General features: G+C 42.4%; 1 protein-coding gene across 1 annotated transcript; it reads left to right on the top strand.

Annotated features, from left to right (window-relative positions):
- Nucleotides 1-9,389: 9,389 nt before the first annotated feature.
- Nucleotides 9,390-16,277, top strand: LOC127136129 (uncharacterized). Its single transcript, XM_051062726.1, has 4 exons — nucleotides 9,390-9,668; nucleotides 9,972-10,880; nucleotides 10,971-11,613; nucleotides 16,210-16,277. Exons 1-4 carry the CDS (start codon nucleotides 9,390-9,392, stop codon nucleotides 16,275-16,277), a joined length of 1,899 nt encoding a protein of 632 aa, XP_050918683.1.
- Nucleotides 16,278-25,281: the final 9,004 nt, after the last annotated feature.

Here is a 25,281-nt window from a genome sequence, read left to right as displayed (position 1 = left end):
CTGACTTGCTTCCAGGATGAGTTAAGTTCTTGTTAGATATCTCAATTTAGGGATATTGGTTGCATGACAACTATTAGGCTCGAGTCTTAGTCTCCCTATTAGTTTGTTGTTTCCCCGGTCTCTGGTTAGGAGAGTGTTTTACCCCTGGTGAGGGGAACTACGTCGCCCTGATTCTCATGCCAGATGAGATACGTAGGCAGGAGGTTGAGAGCAATCTCTCCGGGCACCCTGTCGCATCCGCGAAAAACAACCGGCGGGAAAAGACAAACAAACAGAGCCGCCACCGTGCGTTATTTATCCCAAAGAAGGGAAAGGAAACGCTCGAAGTAAACCTGGAAAGGAAATGGTCTTGCGACCGGAGATTACAAGGATCGGGAGTCGGTTACGCAAGGGGAAGGTATTAGCACCCCTCACGTCCGTCGTACTCGACGGGATCCACGCTCAGAAAGATAGAATAAGGTTGCTGAATAATTGCTCAAAAGAATGCACACACACTGGAATAAGAAAACAGATGGAAGAAGACGGAAGCGGACTCGGCAGGATGTCGCATCCTGGGCCTACGTAGTTTGTCAGAAACAAACATCAGAGTCGACGTAGTTCGGGGAAATGGGAAACGGGCTCGCTAGAATATCGCATCCTATGCCTACGTATCTCATCTGGAATGAGGATCAGAGCTGTCGTAGTTCGGCTAACGCACGCCGAAACAAAACACAACACAAAGACGCTGAGACGTCAAAAGAAACACACAAACGGAAACAAACTGCCAATGGCTGGTCTTATGTCTGACTCCGAACAAACAAACGCAAATAGGAAACGGAATGCCAATGGCTGGTCTTACATCCGACTCCAAACACACGCAAAAAGGTTATCAAACAGACAAGCTAAGAGGGAGTCTGGCACTCGAGCCTAATAGCTGTCAAGCAAACACCAAGAAGACGCTGAGACGTCAGAAGAAACAAAGAAGTTGAACACACAGACTAAAAGGGAGTCGGGAACTCGGACCTAATAGCTGTCAAGCAAAACACACACAAAAAAGAAAAAGGGCGCCCGGAGAGATCTCGCGCGATCTCCTGCCTACGTACCTCATATGGTATGAGGATCAGGGCGACGTAGTTCCCCTTAACAGGGGAGAAACTTTCTCCTAACCAGAGACCAAGGGAATAACGGACTAAAAGGGAGACTAACTCGAGCCTAATAGTCATCATGCAAATTATAACCCTAGGTTGAGGTCTCTAACAAGAGTTTGACTCACACAGGCAGTGAGTCAACTCAAGTCTATCTCTGCGTACGTTCAACTTCCTCGAAAGTTGATCATACGACTCCTACAGAAAGGAGATGAAAAGCAAAAGCAGATAAACATCAAAAGCAATCATCACACGCTATATGCAAACAAGCGGCTCATACAAGGCTGGGCTTTAGTGAAGGGGTCATATCAACCTCGACAAACAAGCCAACACTGGAAAGGGTGTCTGAGGCTCTTAACCACTGACATTGACCGTCAGGGTGAGCAGATGAAATGGGAGATGAGGGTTAGACCTCACAGTTCTTAACCCGGGCCTGGGTGAGCTTGAATCAAAGAAGGTGTGGGAGTCCAAAATGAGGAACTCTATTCCACAATGACTGACTCTATATACAAGATTTTGGGTGTTTATTCAAAATGCATCAGCACGTAGTGCGAGCAAGATGAAAGACTCAACTAAATAGCAGGGGATGGATTGCACATCCCTTCTATCTGCCAATGCCTCTTCACTTAGGAGGTCTTTGAAGTACATGGCACAAATATAAACAATCAAAAACATTGCCTCTTAAGGAGGGCTTCAGACAGGTGCCTCCCAAAGATAGCAGGTCTTCCAGACTACATGGAGTTCAAGAGATTACCTAAGTGGTATGCCAACCACAAGCAAAGCAAAGCAACTCAAATAATGAGTTAAAGCGGCTAAAGTACCTGTAAGAAAAGCTAAACCATCAGTATTCTATTCAGACAAACAACCAACAATTAATAGATAACAACAGACAGACAATCCCAATATGTACAACATGTAAGCCATAAGAGGCAAACACTCAAGTGATTCACCAAAGGACCTACAAAATAACCAGAGGTTAGCAAACATAGCAAATAGCCAAGCTCAAATGATGAGGCAACATCAATCATGGAGATGAATGCTTGAACCTGAAATTCAAAGCTCAAATTGTGAGTTCAAACCCCTAGGGAAAAGCCTAGGGTCAAAAGTGAAGCAAAAATCAAAACAGCAACCAATATTCAGCATAAAGCTCATTTAAACAAGTGAGAACATGTCCTAAAAAGGACCAAATCAAAAGCATTAAGCAAAGTCATCTAAGGAGCAAGATGTGGCAAAGGCAATTTCAAAGCACACAATTGGTCATCAAGAATGAAAATTCCATATTAAAACAGAAATGACTCAAACAATTCTGGAAATTTTTATGTGCACACAACATGTCAAATATAATCATCATGCCAAAAATCAGAATCAACAGAACTCAATTGACCTAGAAATGAAAATGCACAAGTATGACATCAAATTGTGTGACACACATTGTCACACCATACAATCACATGCATAAAACAGAAATGAAAAATGATAAAAATGCACAACCAAGCCTCAAAAATCAATCAATATGTTAGGAATCAGTGTACCAAATTTCAAGTCAATTGGCCAATGTATGAGCATTTCACAATAGAATGAATGAAGCATGTCACATTTTGCATCATACTCAAATAACAGTCCACAATTCAAAATCCAGAAATGATAAAATCATGAAATCACATCACAAAAATACTAGACAAACACATGAACATTTTGCAAAAAATTGGGAATTAATCGGATGTGTCTTCAATTTTTAATGATTTTTTGAATGTGGAGGAAAAATATGAAATAAAATGACCAAAGCATAAGAAATTATGGAGGGAAATGAGAAAAGGTTGAGAAATTTGAAAATGCGTTGTATGCTGGACTCGAACCAGGTACATATGAAAATGGAACCGCATGGCAAAATAATCCAGAAATTGCAACCAGGGGGAATCGAAGCATGTATATGCACAAAACACTGTAGTATCATTAATGTGTTGGCACGTCCAGTCACCTGTCAATGCATATGTGGATTGGTCAAAGGAACGAGAGCCTATCGCTCTGCCACTGGACGCATGCGTGGCAATGACGAGGCAAGCCCTAACACAAAAAACCAGACGGCGGTCTTCATGTTCATCCGTGGCGGTCCTACGGTGGAAACCACCGTCTTCTTCATGAAGACGGTGGATGAACAGTAACGTCCACTCATTTTTTTTTCAGAATTTGCTAAAAATTACATCATTCAAAAGCTCTTGTTATGTACAACACGGATCGATCATCCACTTAATCTAAATCTTAATGAACAATGAGAATCGAACCAAAACATCTATGAACATAAAAATTCAATTCATCATAACTTCTTCAAATCTCAACCAAATTCAATGAAATTTAGATCAGAATCATCAACATGGAAAGGCCTATCTAATCATGTGCATAAAGTCAAGAATTATGAGATTCAAAATTGGACCAACCTGGAATGGCAGTGATCAAAACAGTGTGTTCAAGGTCTCCAAAGTGTGTAGATCTCCTCCTTTACTCTTGTTATGAAGCTTGATGTAGAAATGGACGCTTGCCACGACCTAGATCTTGCTCAATTTGCACTTGCCATTGATGTATTCATATGCTTGACATGCTTCAAACCTTGCTCAAATTCCACAAAAAATGGATGATTCATGCTCCAAACTTCATGATGATGATGGATCTATCAAGAAAATGTGTGGTTGTGTGGAGAAAATTTGAATTTGAGATGAGAGAAATTTTGGAGGGAAAATGAGATCTAGATCTAGAATGATGAATTATGAACAATTCTGTTAGGATTTGGTATATATACTCAGTCCTAATCACATCCTAATTAGAATTAAGCATGGTTTAGTTGAGATTAAGCAAAAATAAGGTGTATGACAAATTTTGGAAAATTGGTGGTGCCATGCAAATGTACACGTGAACAGTAGCAAATGGATGATCAAATTCACTTAAAATCACTTCATGCACATGTTGGCAATGGTATTTTGTTCCCATGATGCACCAAATTCAAATTTGCAATTTTCCCTCCAAAATGGTCATGAATAAGCAAATGACTATATGATGAAATTCCATGCAATGCCATGAATGATTTGGAAAACATATATCATGAGGAGCAAAGTGCAAAAAGAGGCACTTAATTTGGAGCTTTAGATCAAAAGTTATGGCCTTTTGAAGTTTCAAGCACACTTGGCAATGATTTGATCATATCTCCTCAACCATTCATCATAAATTCATGATCTTGGAATTTTTGGAAATGGGAGAGAAAGATCTTCAACTTTCATGTTGGACAAAAATTCATTTGAAGCTTCCTTGATGATGTAAAATCAAGTTGAATTTGAACCAAAAACTTTCCATTTTTGGAAACTTCCAATTACAGGTCACTTTCCATTTTTGGGAACTTTTGATCTGACCTCAAATTCTTCAAGATAAGTGTTTGTAATGACAAATGAACCTCTTTTGAACATGAATGAGATGCTGAAACTCATTTCTCCCCCTCCTAGCCCTTAGTTGACTTTCTGTTGACTTTTATGGACCCCAGATGACTTGGAAATACACTGTGGACTTTGAGCCTCTAAACTTGGCCAATTTGCTTCAAAATGAACCTTGGCTCATATAAGCTCAATAGAATTATCATGTGATCCCCCTCTTAATAGAATACCTCATCTCCTTGAAAATCCCTAGTTGAAAGAATGCAACTGATTAGGGTTGACCAGAGGTCAAAACCCTAATCTAGAGGAATCTAAGCATGAACAATGAACCCCTTGAGGATGAAATAACCATGATGATGATGATGTACCCTTGCAAACAAGATAATGCTCAAACTCCTTGAGGAACCAAGAAAACCCTAATTGAAGCAGAAACCCTCAGATGGTTGGTGATCAATTCAATAAGACCTTTAGGCTTGAACTATACAACTTCTCCATCTCTGACAAGACCTTAAAGGATGACTTGTTTATTTTCACATGATATGCAATATGCAAATGCCTAATGTCCTAAAACATGAAATGCAATATGCTAAGCTAGTCCCAAGAAGAGGAGGGCAAATTTTGAGGTGTTACACACCCTTTTCTTTGTTTTCGCGTGCGTTCACCCTTTAGTTGTTTCCTTTTATATTTGTGTTGTTTCCTCTTTCCCTCTTCAATCGTTGACTCTCTGTTTGTTCACCCTTATTCCTAGCTGGTGTTTACCGTTTCGTGTCTTTGTTTTTGGCATTTGTTTTCTTTGGTGTGAGTACCTGTTTGTTCAGCGTGTGTGGGTGTTGTATGTTCATACCTTGGGGGATTTCTTCTGTAATTACTTGGGGTTCATATTGGGGTTCATCTTCGGGGTTCATTTGTGATGATTGTTATTCACTTGGGGGTTCATCTCGGGGCTCATTTATGACGATTGTTATTCACTTAGGGTTCATCTTTGGGGTTCATTTGTGGTGACTGGTTACACATATCAGGAGTTTATTCTGGATATTTGGTTACTTTGTTGGGGTTCGTTCTGATAACCTTTTTCTTTGGTGTTTGCTGGTTAGCGTTTGTTATTGTTGGGAGTCGGGTGTAAGTCCATGTATTGGCATTCTGTTTCCTTTTGGGTGTTTCTTTTGACGTCTCAGCGTCCCTTTTGGGTGTCCTGTTTCAGCGTGCATTAGCCGAGCTACGAGTGCTCTGATTCTCCTCTGGATAGAGAAGATACGTAGGCATAGGATGCGATGTCTTAGCGAGCATGTCTCCTTTTACCGAACTACGTTGACCCTGATGTTTGTTTCTGACAAACTACGTAGGCCCAGGATGCAACATCCTGCCGAGTCCACTTCCTCCGTCTTCTTTCTCTCCCCACCTGTTTATCGTTCCAGTTTGTGTAGTTTCTTTGAGCAGTTTATTAGCAGCCCTTTCCTTTTCTTTGAGCTATCTTTTGAGCGTAGATCCCGTCGAGTACGGCGGACGTGAGGGGGTGCTAATCCTTCTCCTTGCGTAACCGACTCCCGTACCTTGCAATATCTGGTCGTAAGACCGTTCCTTTCCCTTTCTTAGGTTAGTCTTGCGCTCCCTTTCCGTCATAGGATGAATAGCGTCGGTGGCGGCTCTGTATTTTCCCCACCGGTTGTTTTTCGCGTTGCGACAGCTGGCGACTCTGCTAGGGACGTTAGTTGACCTCTTGCTGGTCCATCTTCCCTAAGCGAGTCAATCCTAGCGCTCTCTAGCGTAGTTTTTAGGGTAGTTTGGGTTGCTTTTACTGCTTTATTTATTGCATTTGTGATTATTATACTGTGATTATATGTATATTTGCATATATGTTTGCATGCATCATGTTATCACTGTGTTGGATTCTGGACAGGTGTGGTTCCTCTGATTTGGGGGTGGGTGTTATGAGTGGGGCTAAAACCCAAGCCCGAGTATACACCTAGGATTAGCGTGGTCTCATGTCTCCTCTCATGTTAGATCAACATGTTGTTGCGACGTGACATACCACAGTCGGACGAGGTTCTTTTGAGAAAGCTCTTCCTTGTGGAGTTTCCACTATGGTTGGGTTCTCTCTTTTGAGTTGTTGACTTCGGTGACCGTTCTTTCCCGGATCTTTGGTTTAGATGATCTTATGAAAGTTGCACGGCACTCCCGAGAGGGCAAACCCGTTGAGTATCTCATCCGATTGTCGAGACCGATTATCCGCCGTAGGATGACCTTATTAGAATTCATTCGTGAGGGGAGGGGTTTGGTTCCTACAGGTACAGGTTCTGTTGGTGACTCTTTGATGGTGACTTTGGTTCGGTTCGGGATCTGGGTTTCTATTTATAAGTTGGATTTATGGATATTTATTTCTGACACGCCGGAGTTCTGTCCGTGGTATTTATTGGCAGATTCTGTTTATTTCGGATCCCCCGGGTTAGATTTGGAGCTACTTGTTCAGGTGATTTTGTTGCTATCCGTTTAGTGACTTTCCTGTGATGATGGTGATGTATCCTCCGGTTCCGTTTATTTCGAAACCCCCGAGTTGGATTTGTGGTTACTTAGTCCCTTGGAGGGTTGTGATCAGTTCTGAGACCGGAATCCAGTACAGTTGATGTTCAGATGTCTTGGAGGATGGCACTATGAATTGCATTCATGCATCTGCATCATTCCCATTTTGCATTTATCCACATCTAACTCATGTTTATCCATATGCATGGTACATTCTTGATTGAGATTCTGGTTGAGAGACATCCTTGTTCCAGGTATGAGGACCGACTTAAAAGATGATGTTGTCTACAGTTTCTTTGATCCAAAGATTAGCGTGTTGAAGGGTATGATAGCATTGATTACGCCTGACCATGTGGGGATGTTCCGTGAGGCTTATGGGAGTATTACGAAGATGGTTTTCAGGCTCACAAATGGAGATAGGAGTGCCATCCATACTCTTCTCCAGTTTTATGATCCGGGTTTGAGATGTTTTGTCTTCCCAGACTATTTGTTGGGACCTTTGGTGGAGGATTATGCCGGTATTCTGGGCATTCGGGTCAGAAACCAGATTCCTTTTTATGTTACCAAGGAAGAACCTGATATTGTTGAGATTTCTCGTGCTCTTTATTTGAGCCCGGATGTGACTAAGAAAGGTTTGAAGGAGAAAGGAAAGTTGCCCGGTTTTCATCTGAGTTTCTTGGAGGCCAAAGCCAAGGAACATGTTGTTTTGGGTAATTGGAAGACTGTTTGTGCTTTGCTTGCCGTAAGCATTTATGGAATTATTCTGTTCCCTAATCAGAAGAATTTTGTGGATATTAATGCCATCTGGGTGTTTGCTCAGAAGAATCCCATTCCTACCTTGACTGGGGATGTTTATTATTCGGTCCATAATCGGAACGAGAAGCGGCGTGGAGGATTGGTTAGATGTTGTGCTCAATTTTTATATAAGTGGTTCGTGGGATATTTGCCTTCCAAGGGTGCCTTTGTCTTTCTTGACCATACTATAAATTGGGCAACCAAGTTGATGGGTTTGCAAGCCAAGGACATAGCTTGGACTCACATTGATGTGGCTGGACGAGATTTTATTTACAGCTGCGGGAGTTTTCCCAATGTGCCCCTTATAGGAGTTCAAGGGTGTATTAATTATAACCCGACGCTTCTTAAGAGACAAATGGGATTTTCTATGGAGGTTCCTCCCCTCGACGTGAGATTCAGGAGTCTTTCTACTTCCTGGTTGAGGGTAATCAGTCATTGTTGGGGCAAGTGTCTGGTGCATGGCGCAACATTCAAAGGAAAGGCAAGATTCCTTTTGGTAGAGCTAATAACAGGTCTTTTCCTTCATTTGATGATTGGCTCAGAAAGAGGGTTGAGCTCACTCGTCTGTCATTTCCTGTGGGTGATCTTTGGTATCCGTTGATTGAGGAGCCACGCTCTTCTGTCAGTATGGAAGAATTTCTTGAGATAAGGAGGGCAAGAGATCAACTGCAAGCAGAGAAGACTGAGATAGAAATGAGTGTTGCTGGAATTCAACTGGCTAATTAGGAAGTCAAGAGGAAAGCAGAAGACCAGGCTAAGAGACATGCTCAGGAGGTGAAGCGTTTTGAGAAAGACACCGTCTATTATTGCAAGATCAACCAAGCTTTAGAGTCATCTACGAATGAGCATGACCTTACCAAAGAGCAGTTGGCTAGAGCTTTGAGGGTCATTGAAGATGAAAAGAAGAGACAAGTCCTTGTGAAGACTCAGAGGGAAGCTAGAGCCAAAGCCCTTACCACAGAATGGGAAGCAAAGCTGAGGGTTAAGGAAGAAGAGAAAGCGAAGATTATGGCCGAGAGAGATCACTATCTTGCTGAGAGGGACCATTATTTCCGTCAGATGAAGATTCATCAGAAGGAGGTGGGAAGACTTCAGCAGGAGAACACTGAGCTCAGGTTCACTATGAAGTTTACCGGGATGGTTGATGATGCGGAGCCTTCTGTGGGACCTTCTTCAGATTAGATTTTTATTGCAGTTGTTATCATGTGTTGGGTTACCGTCAGGCATGTTGACGAAATTCACTTGCTCGTATTTCTTTCCGATTCTGGAGGATTGTAAAGTTGATTTGTATCAGATATGATATATGACTCTCGCGCGTGTTGCGCACTTTTGCTATACAGTGGTTATTATCATTCAGTGATTGATCTCAAAGCTTTATTTGCTTTTCCGTGTTACACTTACGTAACACACACATGGTCGGGTGATATCTTTGCTAAAGCACAACTTTCTGTTCCGTATGGCAAATCCAGATGATTGATGTCAGAATGTTGTTGTCGAATTATTATCCGTCTCAATGAAGCCAGGATCGAAGGACAGAATGTTCCTCATACAGATAGACATTGCTGGTGAGAGGATTGAAAGCTGGTTGAAAATGGGAAAAATACAAGGAAATGCTCCGTCATCTGGATTGAAGAAGCCCTTCAAAAATGGGCAGCGCAAGAAAGAGGGTGACTTGAGTGCTGTGTATGCCCAAAGAGGACACGGTAGGGATCATTACCACCAGTATACTGCTGCAGTAACAATCCCTGCTGGTAATCAACCCGCACAACAGCAACAACAGCCACCTCAGCAGAGAACACAAAGGGCTGGGTACCAAGTTAGGGGAAGGATGGCAGATCGCCAGTTTGATAGGCCACCCATGACATATGCCCTTCTGTTGAAGAAGTTGAGGGATCTCGGGTTGGTACAGTTGAGGACATTAGCTCCGTTAAGACCAGATCAGAGGCCTACAAGTTATGATGAGAACGTCAAGTGTGAGTTCCATTCTGGTGCTCCCGGGCACAATATTGAGAGTTGTAAAGCCTTTAAGCATGTTGTTCAAGACTTGGTGGATTCCAAAGCCATCAATTTTGCACCAATGCCGAATATTAATGCTAATCCCATGCCGACGCATGGTCAGATGACGGTGAATGTAATTTCTGAGGATAAAAGTAAAATCGGGGTGACGGATGTAGATCAGTTGAGGACCCCAATGTCTGTGGTCAAGAGACATTTGTTAAAGAACGGAGTTTTTCCTAGTTGTGATAATTATTGTGCTGCTTGTACTGTAACTGCAAATGGGTGTGTAATGTTGAGGGAGACGGTTCAAAAAATGATGGATGAGGGAAGTCTCCGATTCGAGAAAGTTGCTTTGGAGAATGAGGATATTTCAACGATAACCATTTATTTCGATCATGTCCACTTGTCAGTGCTGGCAGATGTGGTTCCAATTACCATCACGGAACCTGGACCTATTCCGTATGAAAGTGATGGTGTTGTGCCATGGGACTATGGTGGTGATGTGTATTGCAATGGGAAAAATAAGGAAGATCAGGATGCAGTTGATACCACCGTTTCAAGGATGGACAATGCCGGGCTTAGTGGTTTCACTCGCAGCGGGAGGTTGTTTGCATCTAACACGTTGAGAGGTGGTGATGTAGAAAAAGAACAGAGAGATAAGGCTGAGGCTTTAGCCAGGGCAAAAGGAAAGCAGGTGGTGAATGAGGATACTCCTAGAGCGGCACAGGCGCCTGTTGAGCCGGAAAGTGAGTTTGATGCTGAAGCCGAGGAGTTTTGGAGAATTATTAAGAAGACTGAGTACAAACTTGTTGATCATTTGCAGCAGACTCCATCCAAAATTTTGATCTTATCCTTGTTGTTGAGTTCAGAAGGTCATAAAGATGCTTTTTTGAAGATCTTGAAGAGGGCCTACGTCCCGCAGGAGATTACAGTCAATCAATTAGAGACAGTGGTATCGAGTGTTAATGCTAGCCATGGGTTGGGTTTCACTGATCTCGATCTTACTATGGACGGGCGCAATCACAATAAGGCACTACACATTTCGATGGAGTGTAAAGGAGTTGTGTTTTCGCATGTTTTGGTTGATACGGGCTCGTCACTCAATGTGTTGCCTAAGAAGGCCTTGGCTAAATTGGACTGCGAGGGATTGATTTTGAGGCCTACTGATCTGGTGGTTAGAGCATTTGATGGCTCTAAAAGGGCTGTGTTCGGGGAAGTTGAGCTCCCCGTAAAGATTGGTCCTGAGGTGTTCAAATCTGTGTTTTGTGTCATGGACATTCAGTCGGCGTACAGCTGTTTGTTGGGCCGTCCATGGATACATGCTACTGGGGCAGTAACATCGACTCTACATCAGAAGTTAAAGTATATCTTGGACGAGCAAGTCGTGACAGTTTGCGGTGAGGAGGATATTTTTGTCAGCCAGTTGTCATCATTTAAGTATGTGGAAATGGACGGTGAAATATTCGAAACACCAAGCCAGGCGTTTGAAACCGTCAAGGTGGAGAATGCCGTTTTCGCTGAAAGAGAGAAGAAGCCGTCCATTGCTTCTTATAAACAGGTTGTGGAGGTGGTGAAAAATGGAGAGGCCCCAGGTTGGGGAAGAGTGATAGATGTTGCGGTGAAGGAGGATAAGTTTGGGATTGGTTATCAGTCAGGCCAAGGCTCGTCTGGACAGAATAAAGGTCGTCGCCAACCGTTCACATTCACCAGTGCTGGAATGCTAGATCCAGACCGTATCTGTGTTGTGGGTGAAGAGACTGACAGTGACTGCGAGCTCGACTCATGGATAAAACCGTGCGTACCAGGAATGGAGATCCAGAACTGGAAAGCCGAAAAGATCATCACTATCACTCTGCGTGAAGAGTAATATTTCTGTTTGTTAATTCTGTTTGCATGAAAGCCATACGTTTTGCACGAAACGTAAGGGTCCATTGTAAAGGCCACCTCATGTGTTTCATTTTGCAGTATTTGCATCATTAATAAACGGATGTTTTTCGCATTAAAAGCGGTGTTCTCTGTTTTTCATTTATTTTTGCAGTTAAAAAAAAAATATAATAAAAATGGCAATGTTTATTTTCATTTTCCTTCCTTTTAATTTGTCTCGTTCCGACTCTAAAGCACCTCATGAATCAACATTCATGCAAATGCAATTATTCTCCGGGTCTCATTGATGACAATTCTGTTACACCCCTATATGACTTCGATAACCCGATCTATCATGCCGAAGAAGAAGGCGAAGAAGATTGTGAACTGCCGGAAGAGTTAGCCAAGTTGTTGAAACAAGAGAAGAAGGTGATTCAACCGCACGAGGTTAATCTGGGCACCGAGGAGGTCAGAAAGGAAGTAAAAATTGGGGCCGCTTTGGGGATGAATGTCAAGAGCAGAATGGTAGCACTGTTGAAAGAGTATGTTGATATCTTCGCCTGGTCTTATCAAGATATGCCAGGGTTGGATACCAATATTGTTGTACACAAGTTGCCATTGAGAGAAGATTGTCCTCTAGTAAAGCAGAAGTTGCGCAGAACTCGACCCGAGATGGCCATGAAAATCAAAGAGGAGGTACAAAAGCAGTTGGATGCTGGTTTCCTAGCTGTCACTAATTATCCGCCTTGGGTCGCGAATATTGTGCCGGTACCGAAGAAGGATGGAAAGGTGAGGATGTGTGTGGACTACCGGGATTTGAACAGAGCTAGCCCGAAAGATGATTTCCCATTACCTCACATCGATGTGTTGGTAGATAATACAGCTCAATTCTCGGTGTTTTCCTTCATGGATGGCTTTTCTGGCTATAATCAAATTAAAATGTCGCCAGATGATATGGAGAAAACAACGTTCATCACACCATGGGGCACTTTTTGTTATAAGGTGATGCCATTCGGTCTCAAGAACGCCGGTGACACGTATCAAAGAGCTATGGTGACCTTGTTTCATGATATGATTCATCACGAGATCGAATGCTATGTTGATGACATGATAGCGAAGTCACAAACAGAAGAGGGGCATCTGGTAGACTTGGCCAAGTTGTTTGACCGGTTGAGACAATTCAAATTGAGGTTGAATCCGAATAAGTGCACTTTTAGAGTGCGGTCCGGCAAGTTGCTAGGGTTTATTGTAAGTGAAAGAGGAATCGAGGTTGATCCTGCTAAAGCAAAAGTGATACAAGAAATGCCTGAACCGAGAACAGAAAAAGAGGTTTGTGGTTTCTTAGGTAGATTGAACTACATTTCACGATTCATATCTCATCTAACAGCCACGTGTGAACCCATATTCAAGTTGTTGAGAAAAGATCAAACGGTCAGGTGGAATGAGGATTGCCAAGCGGCATTTGAAAAAATAAAAGAATATTTGCAGGAGCCTCCGATTCCGATGCCTCCTGTGGAGGGGCGACCGTTAATCCTGTACTTGACAGTCCTTGAGGGGTCTATGGGGTGTGTACTGGGGCAGCATGACGAGTCTGGTCGAAAAGAGCATGCAATTTACTACCTTAGCAAAAAGTTTACCGACTGTGAAACAAGATATTCACTGCTCAAGAAAACTTGTTGCGCTTTGGCATGGGCTGCTCGCCGACTGAGACAATATATGCTGGTTCATACCACTTTGTTGATTTCCAAGATGGATCCGATCAAGTATATATTTGAGAAGCCAGCATTGACCGGACGGGTTGCGAGATGGCAAATGATTTTGACTGAATACGATATCCTCAGTACACTTCTCAAAAGGCAATAAAGGGGAGTGTATTGTCTGATTACCTCGCCCAGCAACCCATTGAGGATTATCAACCGATGAAATTTAAGTTCCCCGATGAGGACATCATGTTTCTCAAATCGAAAGATTGCGAGGAACCTATCCCGGAGGAGGGGCCTGACCCTGAGTCCGAATGGATTCTGATGTTTGATGGGGCCGTTAACGTGAATGGTAGCGGAGTTGGTGTTGTTTTGGTTACGCCGAAGGGATCCCACATTCCTTTTGTTGCCCGACTAACATTTGAATGCACCAACAATGTGGCTGAATATGAAGCTTGTATCTTGGGTGTCGAAGAGGCGATTGACTTGCGAATCAAGAACCTTGTTATTTATGGAGATTCGGCTTTGGTTGTGAACCAGGTTAATGGGAAATGGCATACGCATCAATCCCACTTAATTCCATACCGGGATTACACGAGGAGATTGTTGACGTTCTTCACCAAGGTGGAATTACACCATGTGCCGAGGGAAGAAAATCCTTTAGCAGATGCCTTGGCTACTCTGGCCGCTTTGATTAAAGTGCAGTGGTGGAATCAAGTTCCTAGTGTTGAGGTGGGACGGCTGGATAGACCGGCTTATGTGTTTGTTGTCGAGACAGTGCCTGATGATGAAAAGCCGTGGTATTATGACATCAAGCGTTATCTGGAGACCCAAGAGTATCCCGAGGGAGCGGCTAAGAAGGACCGAAAGACTCTAAGGAGGTTGGCCATGGCGTTCTATCTGAATAAAGATGGGGTTTTGTATAAGAGGAATTTTGATTAGGTTTTGCTCAGATGTGTCGATGACAAAGAAGCAAGCCAATTGATGAAAGAGGTGCACGAGGGATCGTTTGGTACACACGCCAACGGGAATGCGATGGTGAAAAGGTTGCTAAGGGCTGGATATTACTTTGATGACAATGGAGGCTCAGTGTTTCAACTTCGTGCGGAAATGTTATAAATGCCAGATTTATGCTGACAAGGTGCATGTGCCTCCAAATCCGTTGAGTTTGATGTCGTCTCCGTGGCCGTTTGCTATGTGGGGCATTGATATGATCGGAAAGATCGAGCCTACGGCTTCGAATGGCACCGGTTCATATTAGTCGCTATTGATTACTTCACCAAGTGGGTGGAAGTGGCGTCTTATGCAAACGTGACGAAACAGGTTGTGGCCAGGTTCCTGAAAAGAGACATCATTTGCAGATATGGGGTTCCCGAAAGAATCATCACTGATAATGATTCTAATCTCAACAACAAGATGATGGTAGAACTGTGCCGGGAGTTCAAGATCGAGCATCACAATTCTTCTCCTTATCGTCCAAAGATGAATGGGGCGGTCGAAACGGCTAATAAGAATATTAAGAAGATTGTGCAAAAAATGGTCGTGACCTATAAGGATTGGCATGAGATGTTGTCGTTTGCATTGCATGGGTATCGAACCTCAGTGCGTACATCTACTGGGGCAACGCCTTTCTCGCTTGTGTATGGGATGGAAGCTGTGCTACCAGTTGAGGTCCAGATTCCGTCATTGAGAGTCCTGATGGATGTGAAATTGGAAGAGGCTGAATGGGTAAGGACTCGGTATGAAGAGTTGAGCCTGATTGAGGAAAAGAGGTTGGCGGCCATTTGTCATGGGCAGTTGTACCAACAGCGAATGAAGCGTACTTTTGACCGGAGGGTGCGACCTCGTGTGTACCATGTGGGAGATATGGTGTTGAAAAGGATCCTTCCTCCTTAGAACGATCGTCGGGGCAAGTGGACACCCAATTATGAAGGTCCATTCATGGTCACAAAGGTTTTCTCTGGCGGAGCCTTATTGTTGACGACCATGGATGGTGAGGATTTTCCATCCCCTGTGAATGCGGACGCAGTTAAAAAATACTTCGTATAAGAGACCCGCTGGACGGAAAGAATAAAATAGTCCAGGAAAAAATGGGCATCCCGGCGAACCAAAAAAAATGAAAATGAAAAAGGTTCAGGCAAAAATTAGGGATAAAAAGGAAAAAATGTACACCCGGCAGGTCGAAAACCCCACAAGGGCGGCCTGGGCAAAAAAGGGTATCCCGGTGGACTGAAAACCCGAAAGGGCGATCCAGGCAAAAGAGGGAGTGAAACGAACAACTGCGTCTAGCATGGTCGTTTGTACTTTGGATTTGACACATGGATAATCTAAAAGCGGAGATCGGTCGGAAGCGTCTTGTTTCGAAAGGCAGAAAGCGCGGAGAGTCTTGAGGACATATGGGTTGTAACCGGGTTGGAACTTGATGAGATCACGGGTTCACATTGCCATTAGGATAGATTTTCCTTTTATGCGCAATTACCTCTTTTCAGGGGTTGCTTCATGTGTACTGCTCAGTTACGAGCCACCTTTTTCAATCAATAAAATACATATTCAGTCAAATAATTTTGTTTTTGTTCTCATTACCGCTTTGATTGCAAAAACATCCATTTATTTTGATAAGAATCTTTGCATTTTGAGATGTAGGGGTCTCTTCCAATGCATGTTTAGAGGATTGAAACTTGAAATCTTATTCGGAAGGTTGAGTGACCTGGGTGTTGATATTTTGGCGCGCCTGGGGCACGTTTTATCTGACGATCTCTTTTGCAAGTGCTGTTGGTTATTTTCACTCAATTGCAGGTTGTGGTGCGAAGCGTTTCTTTTTGAAAAAAGATTCCTTTGAGGTCCAATCAGGGACGAGGAATTGAAGAATGGTGTAGAGACGGTGAAAGAATTGTGACGATCCTAGAGGGTTAATCAAGAAGACTCTTCAAAGTCTGAAGAACTGGAGAGTTGGCACAAATCTAAGGAGGTCGATTTTCTTGAAGTAGGGAGAAGTCGAGAGTATAAGGTGATGAATCGGAAAAGACCGGATGAGTCTGGGAGCTCTTAAAAGTGGAAAATTGACACTGTGGTTAGATGGTGAATACCAATGTTCGACGAGTCAACGGGTGTTCCGTGTCAAATATTCCGTATCTCCCCAGCGGGTTCGAGGTCGGTGTTTCCTCAGCAGTCAGGCCTGAAGGTTACTGTTCCCTCGGCAGGGGTGTGCGTTGGTAGATTTTCTTCCCCCAAGCAGATCGAGTTCAGTGGAGGTCATCCCCAGTGAGGGTTACTCTTTCCTCGGCATCAATGTTATCCCAAGCAGGGTGGGAGATTGGAGCGATATCGAGTTCCTCAACAGAGTTGCTCGTGCCGTCCCCTGAGGGGATACTTTTTATGCATTCATCATTTAGAGAAGCATAGCATATTGCATAACTAATTGCGTAGCATTTCCATGGTTATGGAGCATTATGCTGTAAAACTCATGCATCGGCATTGCAAGCATAAGCTAGTCTCGAGCCGTGGTTACCGTTTGAGAGTTGGTTTAGCTGGTTGGCGAAGATGTTACTCTGAGGAGTTTGGCATCATGATTTTGAATCAACAGTATTCCCCAGTAGCGCGATATTGGAGGAAGAGATTCCGTCGTTCGGAGATGGAAATGAAGATTGGAGAACGTTACACGGTCAGCGCGGAGATTGGGGTCCACCAGGAGAAAAGGAAGTGTTGGGCATTTTCTGAAGAACGGGGTTCAACTGGAGATGGAGATTGGAGTTGAAGATTGTATCCGGGATGAGGTCCTCAGGATTTTCTTCTGATCATGTGTCACCTTAGACTTTGGCGAGGCCAAGAGAAGTCGTTATGGGTGTCTTCAAGGGAAGAAATGCACATGTTACCTTCCTTTTGTGAAGGTGTACCCTCTGGTATGTCGCCATCAAAGTGGGGATTGGTGTTATTTTCGACGTTGCCAACGGAATTATCACAAGAGAATGGAGAACGGGGTTCAAATGGAGAAGAGGAGACACAGGGTGTCTTCTGGAGAATGGGGTTCATAACGACGATCGATAGTTATCGTCAGGCGACTGGGGTTCAAATGGAGAACGGGGTTCATTGTTTGGCAGCAAGAGTGGCATGAAGTTGTCGGGGTTCAAATACGGTGATCAGGGATCATCCGCGCGAAAGAAAAATATTCGTGTAGGGGTCCAAGAAAAAAATCAAAGAAGTTTTTGGGGTTCAAGAAAAGAAAAAAAATAATAACAAAAAGAAAATTTCCAGTGGAGCGTAAATTGTTCGTTTGTTCTTGGTATTCAACCACTCTGCACACTGATCATCTGAAAGCCGAGGCTGTTCATATCGACAGGTTCACAGTGGATTGAATAGGGGCAGCTGTAACACCTCAAAATTTGCCCTCCTCTTCTTGAGACTAGTTTGGGGCATTGCATTTCATGTTTTAGGGCATTAGGCATTGCATTTTGCATCTCATATGAAAATGAGAAGGTCATCCTCCAAAGTCTTTTCAAAAGATGGGGAAGTTAGGTGATTCAAGCCTGAGGGTCTCTATGAATTGATCATCAACCATCCGAGGGTATGGGCTCCAATTAGGGTTTCTTGATTCTTCAAAGGTCTTAAGCATCATCTTATCTGCAAGGATATATCACCATCATCATGGTTCTATCATCATCAAGGGTGTCAGAGTTCATCCTCAAGTTCCTCTGGATTAGGGTTGTGACCTCTGGTCAACCCTAATCAATGCAATTCTTCCAACTAGGGTTTCTCAAAGAGATGAGGTATTTTCTTGGGATGAGGATCACATGATTATTATAAGGAGCTTACATGAGCTAGGGTTTCATTTTGAAGCAATTTCACCAAGTGGTAGAGGCTCAAGTTGATCAAGACATTTCAAGGTCATCTGAGGACCAAAAGTCAACTGTGCAGTCAACTGAGGGCTATGAGGTGGGGAAATGAGTTGAGGCACCTCAATCATGTTCAAATGGGGTCTATTAATCATTCTAAACATCCATCTTGAAGATTCAAAGGTCATGGCAAAAGTTACTAAAAATGGAAAATGACCTATAATTCAAAGTTTCCAAATTTGGCAAGTTTTTGGTCCACTTTCAACTTGACTTTTCAATATTAAAGAAATTTCAAAGGGATTTTTGGTGAACATGAAAGTTGTATATCTTTGTCTCCCCTTTCCAAAAAGTCCTAATTCAGGTCCATATGATGAATGGTTGAGGAGTTATGATCATTTGATCACAAAGTGTGCATGGAAATTCAAAATGACATAACTTTTGATATAATGCTTCAAATTGGTTCATTCTTTTTGCAAAGTGCTTCTCATGTTCAAGGCATCTCAAAATGACATCATTTGACTCAATTGTGCAAACTAAGCCTCAAGGAATCATGGTCAAAAGTCACATTATTTCACATTTGTTCTAAGGATGATATCATGCTACAAATCAAGATTCACAAAAAACCAAGGCAAGGCTTCACTTCAGCCTTCTTCATAGACCATATTTGTGTAAAAATGAGCCCTTGCCATGCATGAAAGAGGCGTGTATGTTCCTTGTTTCACACATGCTCAAAGTGAAGCAAATCTTCACCATTCATTCTTGGCTTAAGATGCAAGCAAAACAACCTTCAAATCCTCACCCTTGGTTGCTCTTGAGTGGATTAAAATCCTAGCATGGGGCTGAGCACGTGCATTATGGCCATGGGAACTCAATTTTCATTTTTGCAATTTGTATAACAACTCACTAATCATGATTAGTAAATGGCTAAAATGATTATCAGTGTTATTAGCAAGAAGTATAAGTAGGGAAACCCTAATCACAAGCCTCATAACTGCATTTTCAGATCTAAAATTCAAGAAAACTCTCTCAAAATTTCTCTCTTCGAATTTTCTTTTTCTTCACACAAATCTCAAAGATTGTTGCAGATTCTTGATCCTCATACTTCACTGATCAAGAATCACTCATCGTTTGGTGTTATTCCTCAAGAAATCGAGCAGTTCAAGTGCATTATCATGATGATCGGATTTGGAAATTGAGGCACATTCAAGAGGTTTCAGCCATTTCTTTTTGCATAAAGCTTCAAAGGAAGTTCAAAGGAGTTGATCTGGAGCAGCTCAGCTCGTGCGATCGTGATTCCAGAGATCTCCAGTTTCAGGTGACTCCATTTTCACTCTCTTCTTTTGCTGTTTTTAGGTTATAGAATTGAAGATCTTGCTGAGTAGGTCATGAATATGTGATTAGAATTGAGATTGAGTGAATATTAAGGATTTCATTGTGACTGGATGTTTGGATCTGAAAACTTATTCTCTTCGAATTGCAAAACCTAGGAAGAATTAGGAGAATCTAGTATGATTTTTGGAATCAGCGTGGAAAACTGAGTGGAATGACACTGGTCTGATGAATTTCTGGAAACTTTTAGGGTGGCGCCGCCGTGGGAGCCACCGGGGACTCACCGGGGAAGACGACCAGAGCGGAGCTCCGGCGTCTGTGTTATGATTAGGGTTTTGTTGAGTGTGTGCCATGTGGCTCAACGCGTGGAAGACTGATTGGATGAGGTTTGTTTGACTAAGGACACGCAGGCGTTGAATACTGACTGGGGTGGGTGACTCAATTAGTGAAACGGTGCGTTTCACTAGTTTGAATATGGACCATTGATCTCAGATGCGCGCCAGATCCAGTGGTCCATGTTTTTCCTGATTTAATTCAAATAATTCGTTTCCCTCCTTTTTCTATTTTATATTTCAATTATTTTGGTCATTTTGTTTAATTCATGAAAAATCCAAAAATTGTCCAATTGAGTCCCAATTTTTTTTCATAGTTTTGTATTTGTGTCTACTTTTTTATGGTGTTAAATTCAAGAATTTTTGATGTCTGGATCTTTTTGAATCAATATCGTGCCAAATTAACCTAGTGCATTCAATGTATTGTGAAATCCTCAATTTTGAACCTTTTGATCCACTCTTTTGCATACATGACATTCATACCTAGCATGAATTATTGGTCACTGGTTTGGATTTTTTTCTCACCTGTTATCATCATTTTTGACACATAGAGAAAATGTGACAATTTGTGTCACATTTTTGACATTGAATTGGTGCATTTTTGTTCACATAGCATTTGCATCATTTTGGACTTGATCTTTTGCATATTGAACATTCATGGCATAATGAACTTATACGAAAAATCCCAAAGTCATTGCATACATTTCTGATTTGATATGAATTTTCTAAGTTGAAAGTTCATTTTGTGCATATTTTTGGTCATTACATTGCATAGGCAAGTTGAGGTACTTGATCATTGATTTGATGTCGGTATTTTTGAGGACATTGGAGGGAGTGTTTGAATGTGTGATGTGCAAAAGGATGGGTCCTGGATTGGTCATTTGGTTAGGTTTTGAATCTTGTTTTTGTACTAGGGTTTTGACCCAATTTTAGGGTTTGCTCTTGGTCCATTCTTTGACTTGGTTTGGGGTCTTCTTTGTGGTGTGAGCCTTTTCCTCTTTTGCATTGGTTTGATCCCTGATTTGTGAGTCTTGAGTCATTTGATTGGCGCATTCATTCAAGTTATACATTATTTGGTACTTATTTGAAGATTGGGAACACAAGTGAATTCTCAAGGAGACTTGTAAGGTATTGAGGGAGTGGAGGTTCTTATTGGTATGAGATGACTTGATGGGCTTGTAAGTTGGATTTGTGACTCATTAGAGATGATTTTAGAAGCATGATCCTACTGATTTGTGAACTTTGGAATGGTTTGAGGCTTGTGGTGACTTGTTGAAGTGATTTAGGCCTATTTTGGAGCTTTTGAAGTAATTGAGTGGTATTTGAAGTAGGGTGGATCTTTGGCCTAGGTGGTTGATGTTTAGGGGTTCATTTGGTTCTGTTTGGGGCTTGTGATCATTGGTTGGAGTTTGTTTGGGGTTCTCATATCTTTTGGAGGCTTTAAGAAGTGTTTGAAGAGGTATGAAGCCATTGTGAGCAAGTTTTGAGTGCAAGCTTGTTCTACTTGAGTTTTCAAGGGGTTTATGGTTGATTTTGGATCATTGGAGTATGGATTATTGGGTGGTCATTTGAAGGACCCTACTTCTAACTTGGGGTGATCTTGATTCCATTCATCTCATGCCATTGTTTGTTTATGCTTTGTTGTGTTGATTGGATGTACATAAACTAACCTTGTCTCTTGTTTCAGGTTTGGATACTCATCATTGATGATTGGGTTTGTTCTCACCTTGTGAGATACAAAATGCATTGAGTTCTGGCCTATTTTTGTTTTGTAGGGTTTTAATTGATGTGGTGAGCTCATGAGCTTATTCGAGTGTTAGGGCACTTATGCATTGAATTGTGTAACTGTTAGAGGGTTTCACTGCTTGTCTTCTGGTTTTATGACTGAAGTACTAACTGTTTAGTCTTTGTACAGGTACCTTAGTTTCTTACTTGCTTTAGCTCTTGCTTGAGAATTGGATTATGGTTGACACACCACTCAGGTAGTTAGCTTCTTACTTCATGTAGTCTGGAGTCCTGTCACCTTTTTGGCAGGCACTTTGCTGGCAAGTCCTCCTTCAGAGGCTATGTTTGTGTTTGTTTAAAATTGTGCTCAAAGACCTCCAAGAAGAGGCATGTGTTATATTTGATAAGACCTCCAAGAGAAGAGGCAATTGACGGAAGGTAGGGATCTGTAACCGATTCCCCGTTATTCAGTGTGTCGTTCTTTATGCTCGCACTACGTGCTGATGCTTCTGAATATGTGCCCCAGATCTTTTATCCAGAGTCTGTCAAGTGGAAAAGGATCCCACTTTCTGGATCCCCACGCTTTCTGTGTCATGAGCTCACCCTGGCCAGGGTTAAGAGCATGAGGTCTCATCCTCATTTAAACTTTGATTAGCTTCACCCTGACGTTCTATGTTAGTGGTTAAGAGCTACAGATTACCCCTTACAGTTTGGCTTGTTTGTCGAGGTTGAGCATTCCCTCTTGACTAAAGCCCACCCATTGTTTGAGCCTCTTGTATGGATATAGTGTGAGATGTTTGTTTACTTGTGTTGGTGTGTTTATTTGCTTTCCTCTTCTCATCTCTATTTCTGTAGGAGTCGTACGATTAACTTCTGAGGAAGTTGAACGTATGGCTTGAGCTGACTTGCTTCCAGGATGAGTTAAGTTCTTGTTAGAGATCTCAATTTAGGGATATTGATTGCATGACAACTATTAGGCTCGAGTCTTAGTCTCCCTATTAGTTTGTTCTTTCCCCGGTCTCTGGTTAGGAGAGTGTTTTACCCCTGGTGAGGGGAACTACGTCGCCCTGATTCTCATGCCAGATGAGATACGTAGGCAGGAGGTTGAGAGCGATCTCTCCAGGCACCCTTTTCTTTGTTTTCGCATGTGTTCACCCTTTAGTTGTTTCCTTTTATATTTGTGTTGTTTCCTCTTTCCCTCTTCCATCGTTGACTCTCTGTTTGTTCACCCTTATTCCTAGTTGGTGTTTATCGTTTCGTGTCTTTGTTTCTGGCATTTGTTTTCTTTGGTGTGAGTACCTGTTTGTTCAGCGTGTGTGGGTGTTGTATGTTCATACCTTGGGGGATTTCTTCTGTTATTACTTGGGGTTCATATTGGGGTTCATCTTCGGGGTTCATTTGTGATGATTGTTATTCACTTGGGGGTTCATCTCAGGGCTCATTTATGACGATTGTTATTCACTTAGGGTTCATCTTTGGGGTTCATTTGTAGTGACTGGTTACACATATCAGGAGTTTATTCTGGATATTTGGTTACTTTGTTGGGGTTCGTTCTGATAACCTTTTTCTTTGGTGTTCGCTGGTTAGCGTTTGTTATTGTTGGGAGTCGGGTGTAAGTCCATGTATTGGCATTCTGTTTCCTTTTGGGTGTTTCTTTTGACGTCTCAGCGTCCCTTTTGGGTGTCCTGTTTCAGCATGCGTTAGCCGAGCTACGAGTGCTCTGATTCTCCTTTGGATAGAGAAGATACGTAGGCATAGGATGCGATGTCTTAGCGAGCATGTCTCCTTTTCCCGAACTATGTTGACTCTGATGTTTGTTTCTGACAAACTACGTAGGCCCAGGATGCAACATCCTGCCGAGTCCACTTCCTCCGTCTTCTTTCTCTCCCCACCTGTTTATCGTTCCAGTTTGTGCAGTTTCTTTGAGCAGTTTATTAGCAGCCCTTTCCTTTTCTTTGAGCTATCTTTTGAGCGTGGATCCGGTCGAGTACGGCGGACGTGAGGGGGTGTTAATCCTTCTCCTTGCGTAACCGACTCCCGTACCTTGCAATCTCTGGTCGTAAGACCGTTCCTTTCCCTTTCTTAGGTTAGTCCTGCGCTCCCTTTCCGTCATAGGATGAATAGCGTCGGTGGCGGCTCTGTATTTTCCCCGCCGGTTGTTTTTCGCGTTGCGACAAGAGCTATTCAAGAAATGCCAGTTCCCCGTACAGATAAAGAAGTCAGAGGTTTCTTGGGACACTTGAATTACATTTCCCGATTTATATCCCATTTGACTGCTACTTGCAAACCCATCTTCAAATTACTGAGGAAAAATCAAGAGATAATATGGAATGATGAATGTCAAGAAGCTTTTGACAAAATCAAAAAGTATCTCCAAGAACCTCCAATTCTGATGCCACCAGTTGAAGGAAGACCTTTAATCATGTATTTGACCATGTTAGAAAATTCAATGGGGTGTGTGCTGGGGCAACATGACGAGTCTGGTCGAAAAGAGCATGCAATATACTACCTTAGCAAAAAGTTTACCGACTGTGAAACAAGATACTCACTGCTTGAGAAAACTTGTTGTGCTTTGGCTTGGGCTGCTCGCCGACTAAGACAGTATATGTTGAATCATACCACTTTATTGATTTCTAAGATGGATCCTATCAAATATATATTTGAGAAACCTGCTCTCTCCGGAAGAATAGCAAGATGGCAGATGATTTTAACAGAGTATGATATCCAGTATACTACCCAGAAAGCAATCAAAGGAAGCGTGTTAGCTGATCATTTGGCTCATCAAGTAGTTGATGATTACCAATCTATGAATTTTGAGTTCCCTGATGAGGATGTTATGCTTGTTACTGATTATGAAGAACCTGGACCGGATGAAGGACCCGAACTGGGATCCCGATGGACTATGGTTTTTGATGGATCTTCTAATGCATTGAGCAATGGTGTTGGTGTTGTAATTATTTCTCCCAAGGGTTGCCATACGCCTTTCACTGCTAGACTATGTTTTGATTGTACCAATAATATGGCTGAGTATGAAGCGTGTATTTTGGGACTCAGAGCTGCTATAGACCTGAGAATCAAGTTTTTGAGTGTGTACGGAGACTCAACCTTAGTAATCAGTCAGATCAAAGGAGAATGGGACACTAAACATCTGAATCTCATCCCTTATCGAGAGCGGGTGTTGACATTAATCCCATACTTTGAAGAGATTACATTCGAACATATTCCACGAGAAGAGAATCAGTTGGCAGACGCATTGGCTACCATGTCATCTATGTTCAGAGTCAGATGGGACAATGAAGCTCCCATGATCACCATTGAACGATTAGATGAACCAGCATATTGTTATGAACTTAATGTTGATGAAGTAGAAGAGAAACCTTGGTTCCACGAAGTAAAAAGATATTTAGAAACTCAGGAATACCCTGAAGGGGCATCCATCAATGACAGAAAATTTCTGAGGAAGTTCTCCGCTAAATTCTTTTTGAGTAATGGAGTATTATACAAATGTAATCATGATTCGACTTTGCTTCGCTGTGTGGATAAAAAGGAAGCAGAAAAGATTATGGAAGACATGCATGACGGTATTTTTGGGACTCATTCTAGTGGACATACGATGGCCAAGAAGATTCTGAGATCAGGGTATTTGTGGTCTA

This window comes from Lathyrus oleraceus, chromosome 4, assembly GCF_024323335.1.
Source record: "Lathyrus oleraceus cultivar Zhongwan6 chromosome 4, CAAS_Psat_ZW6_1.0, whole genome shotgun sequence".
Lineage (NCBI taxonomy): Eukaryota > Viridiplantae > Streptophyta > Magnoliopsida > Fabales > Fabaceae > Lathyrus > Lathyrus oleraceus.
The sequence above is the reverse complement of the archived record's forward strand: the minus strand, read 5'-3'. Positions and strand labels throughout refer to the sequence as shown.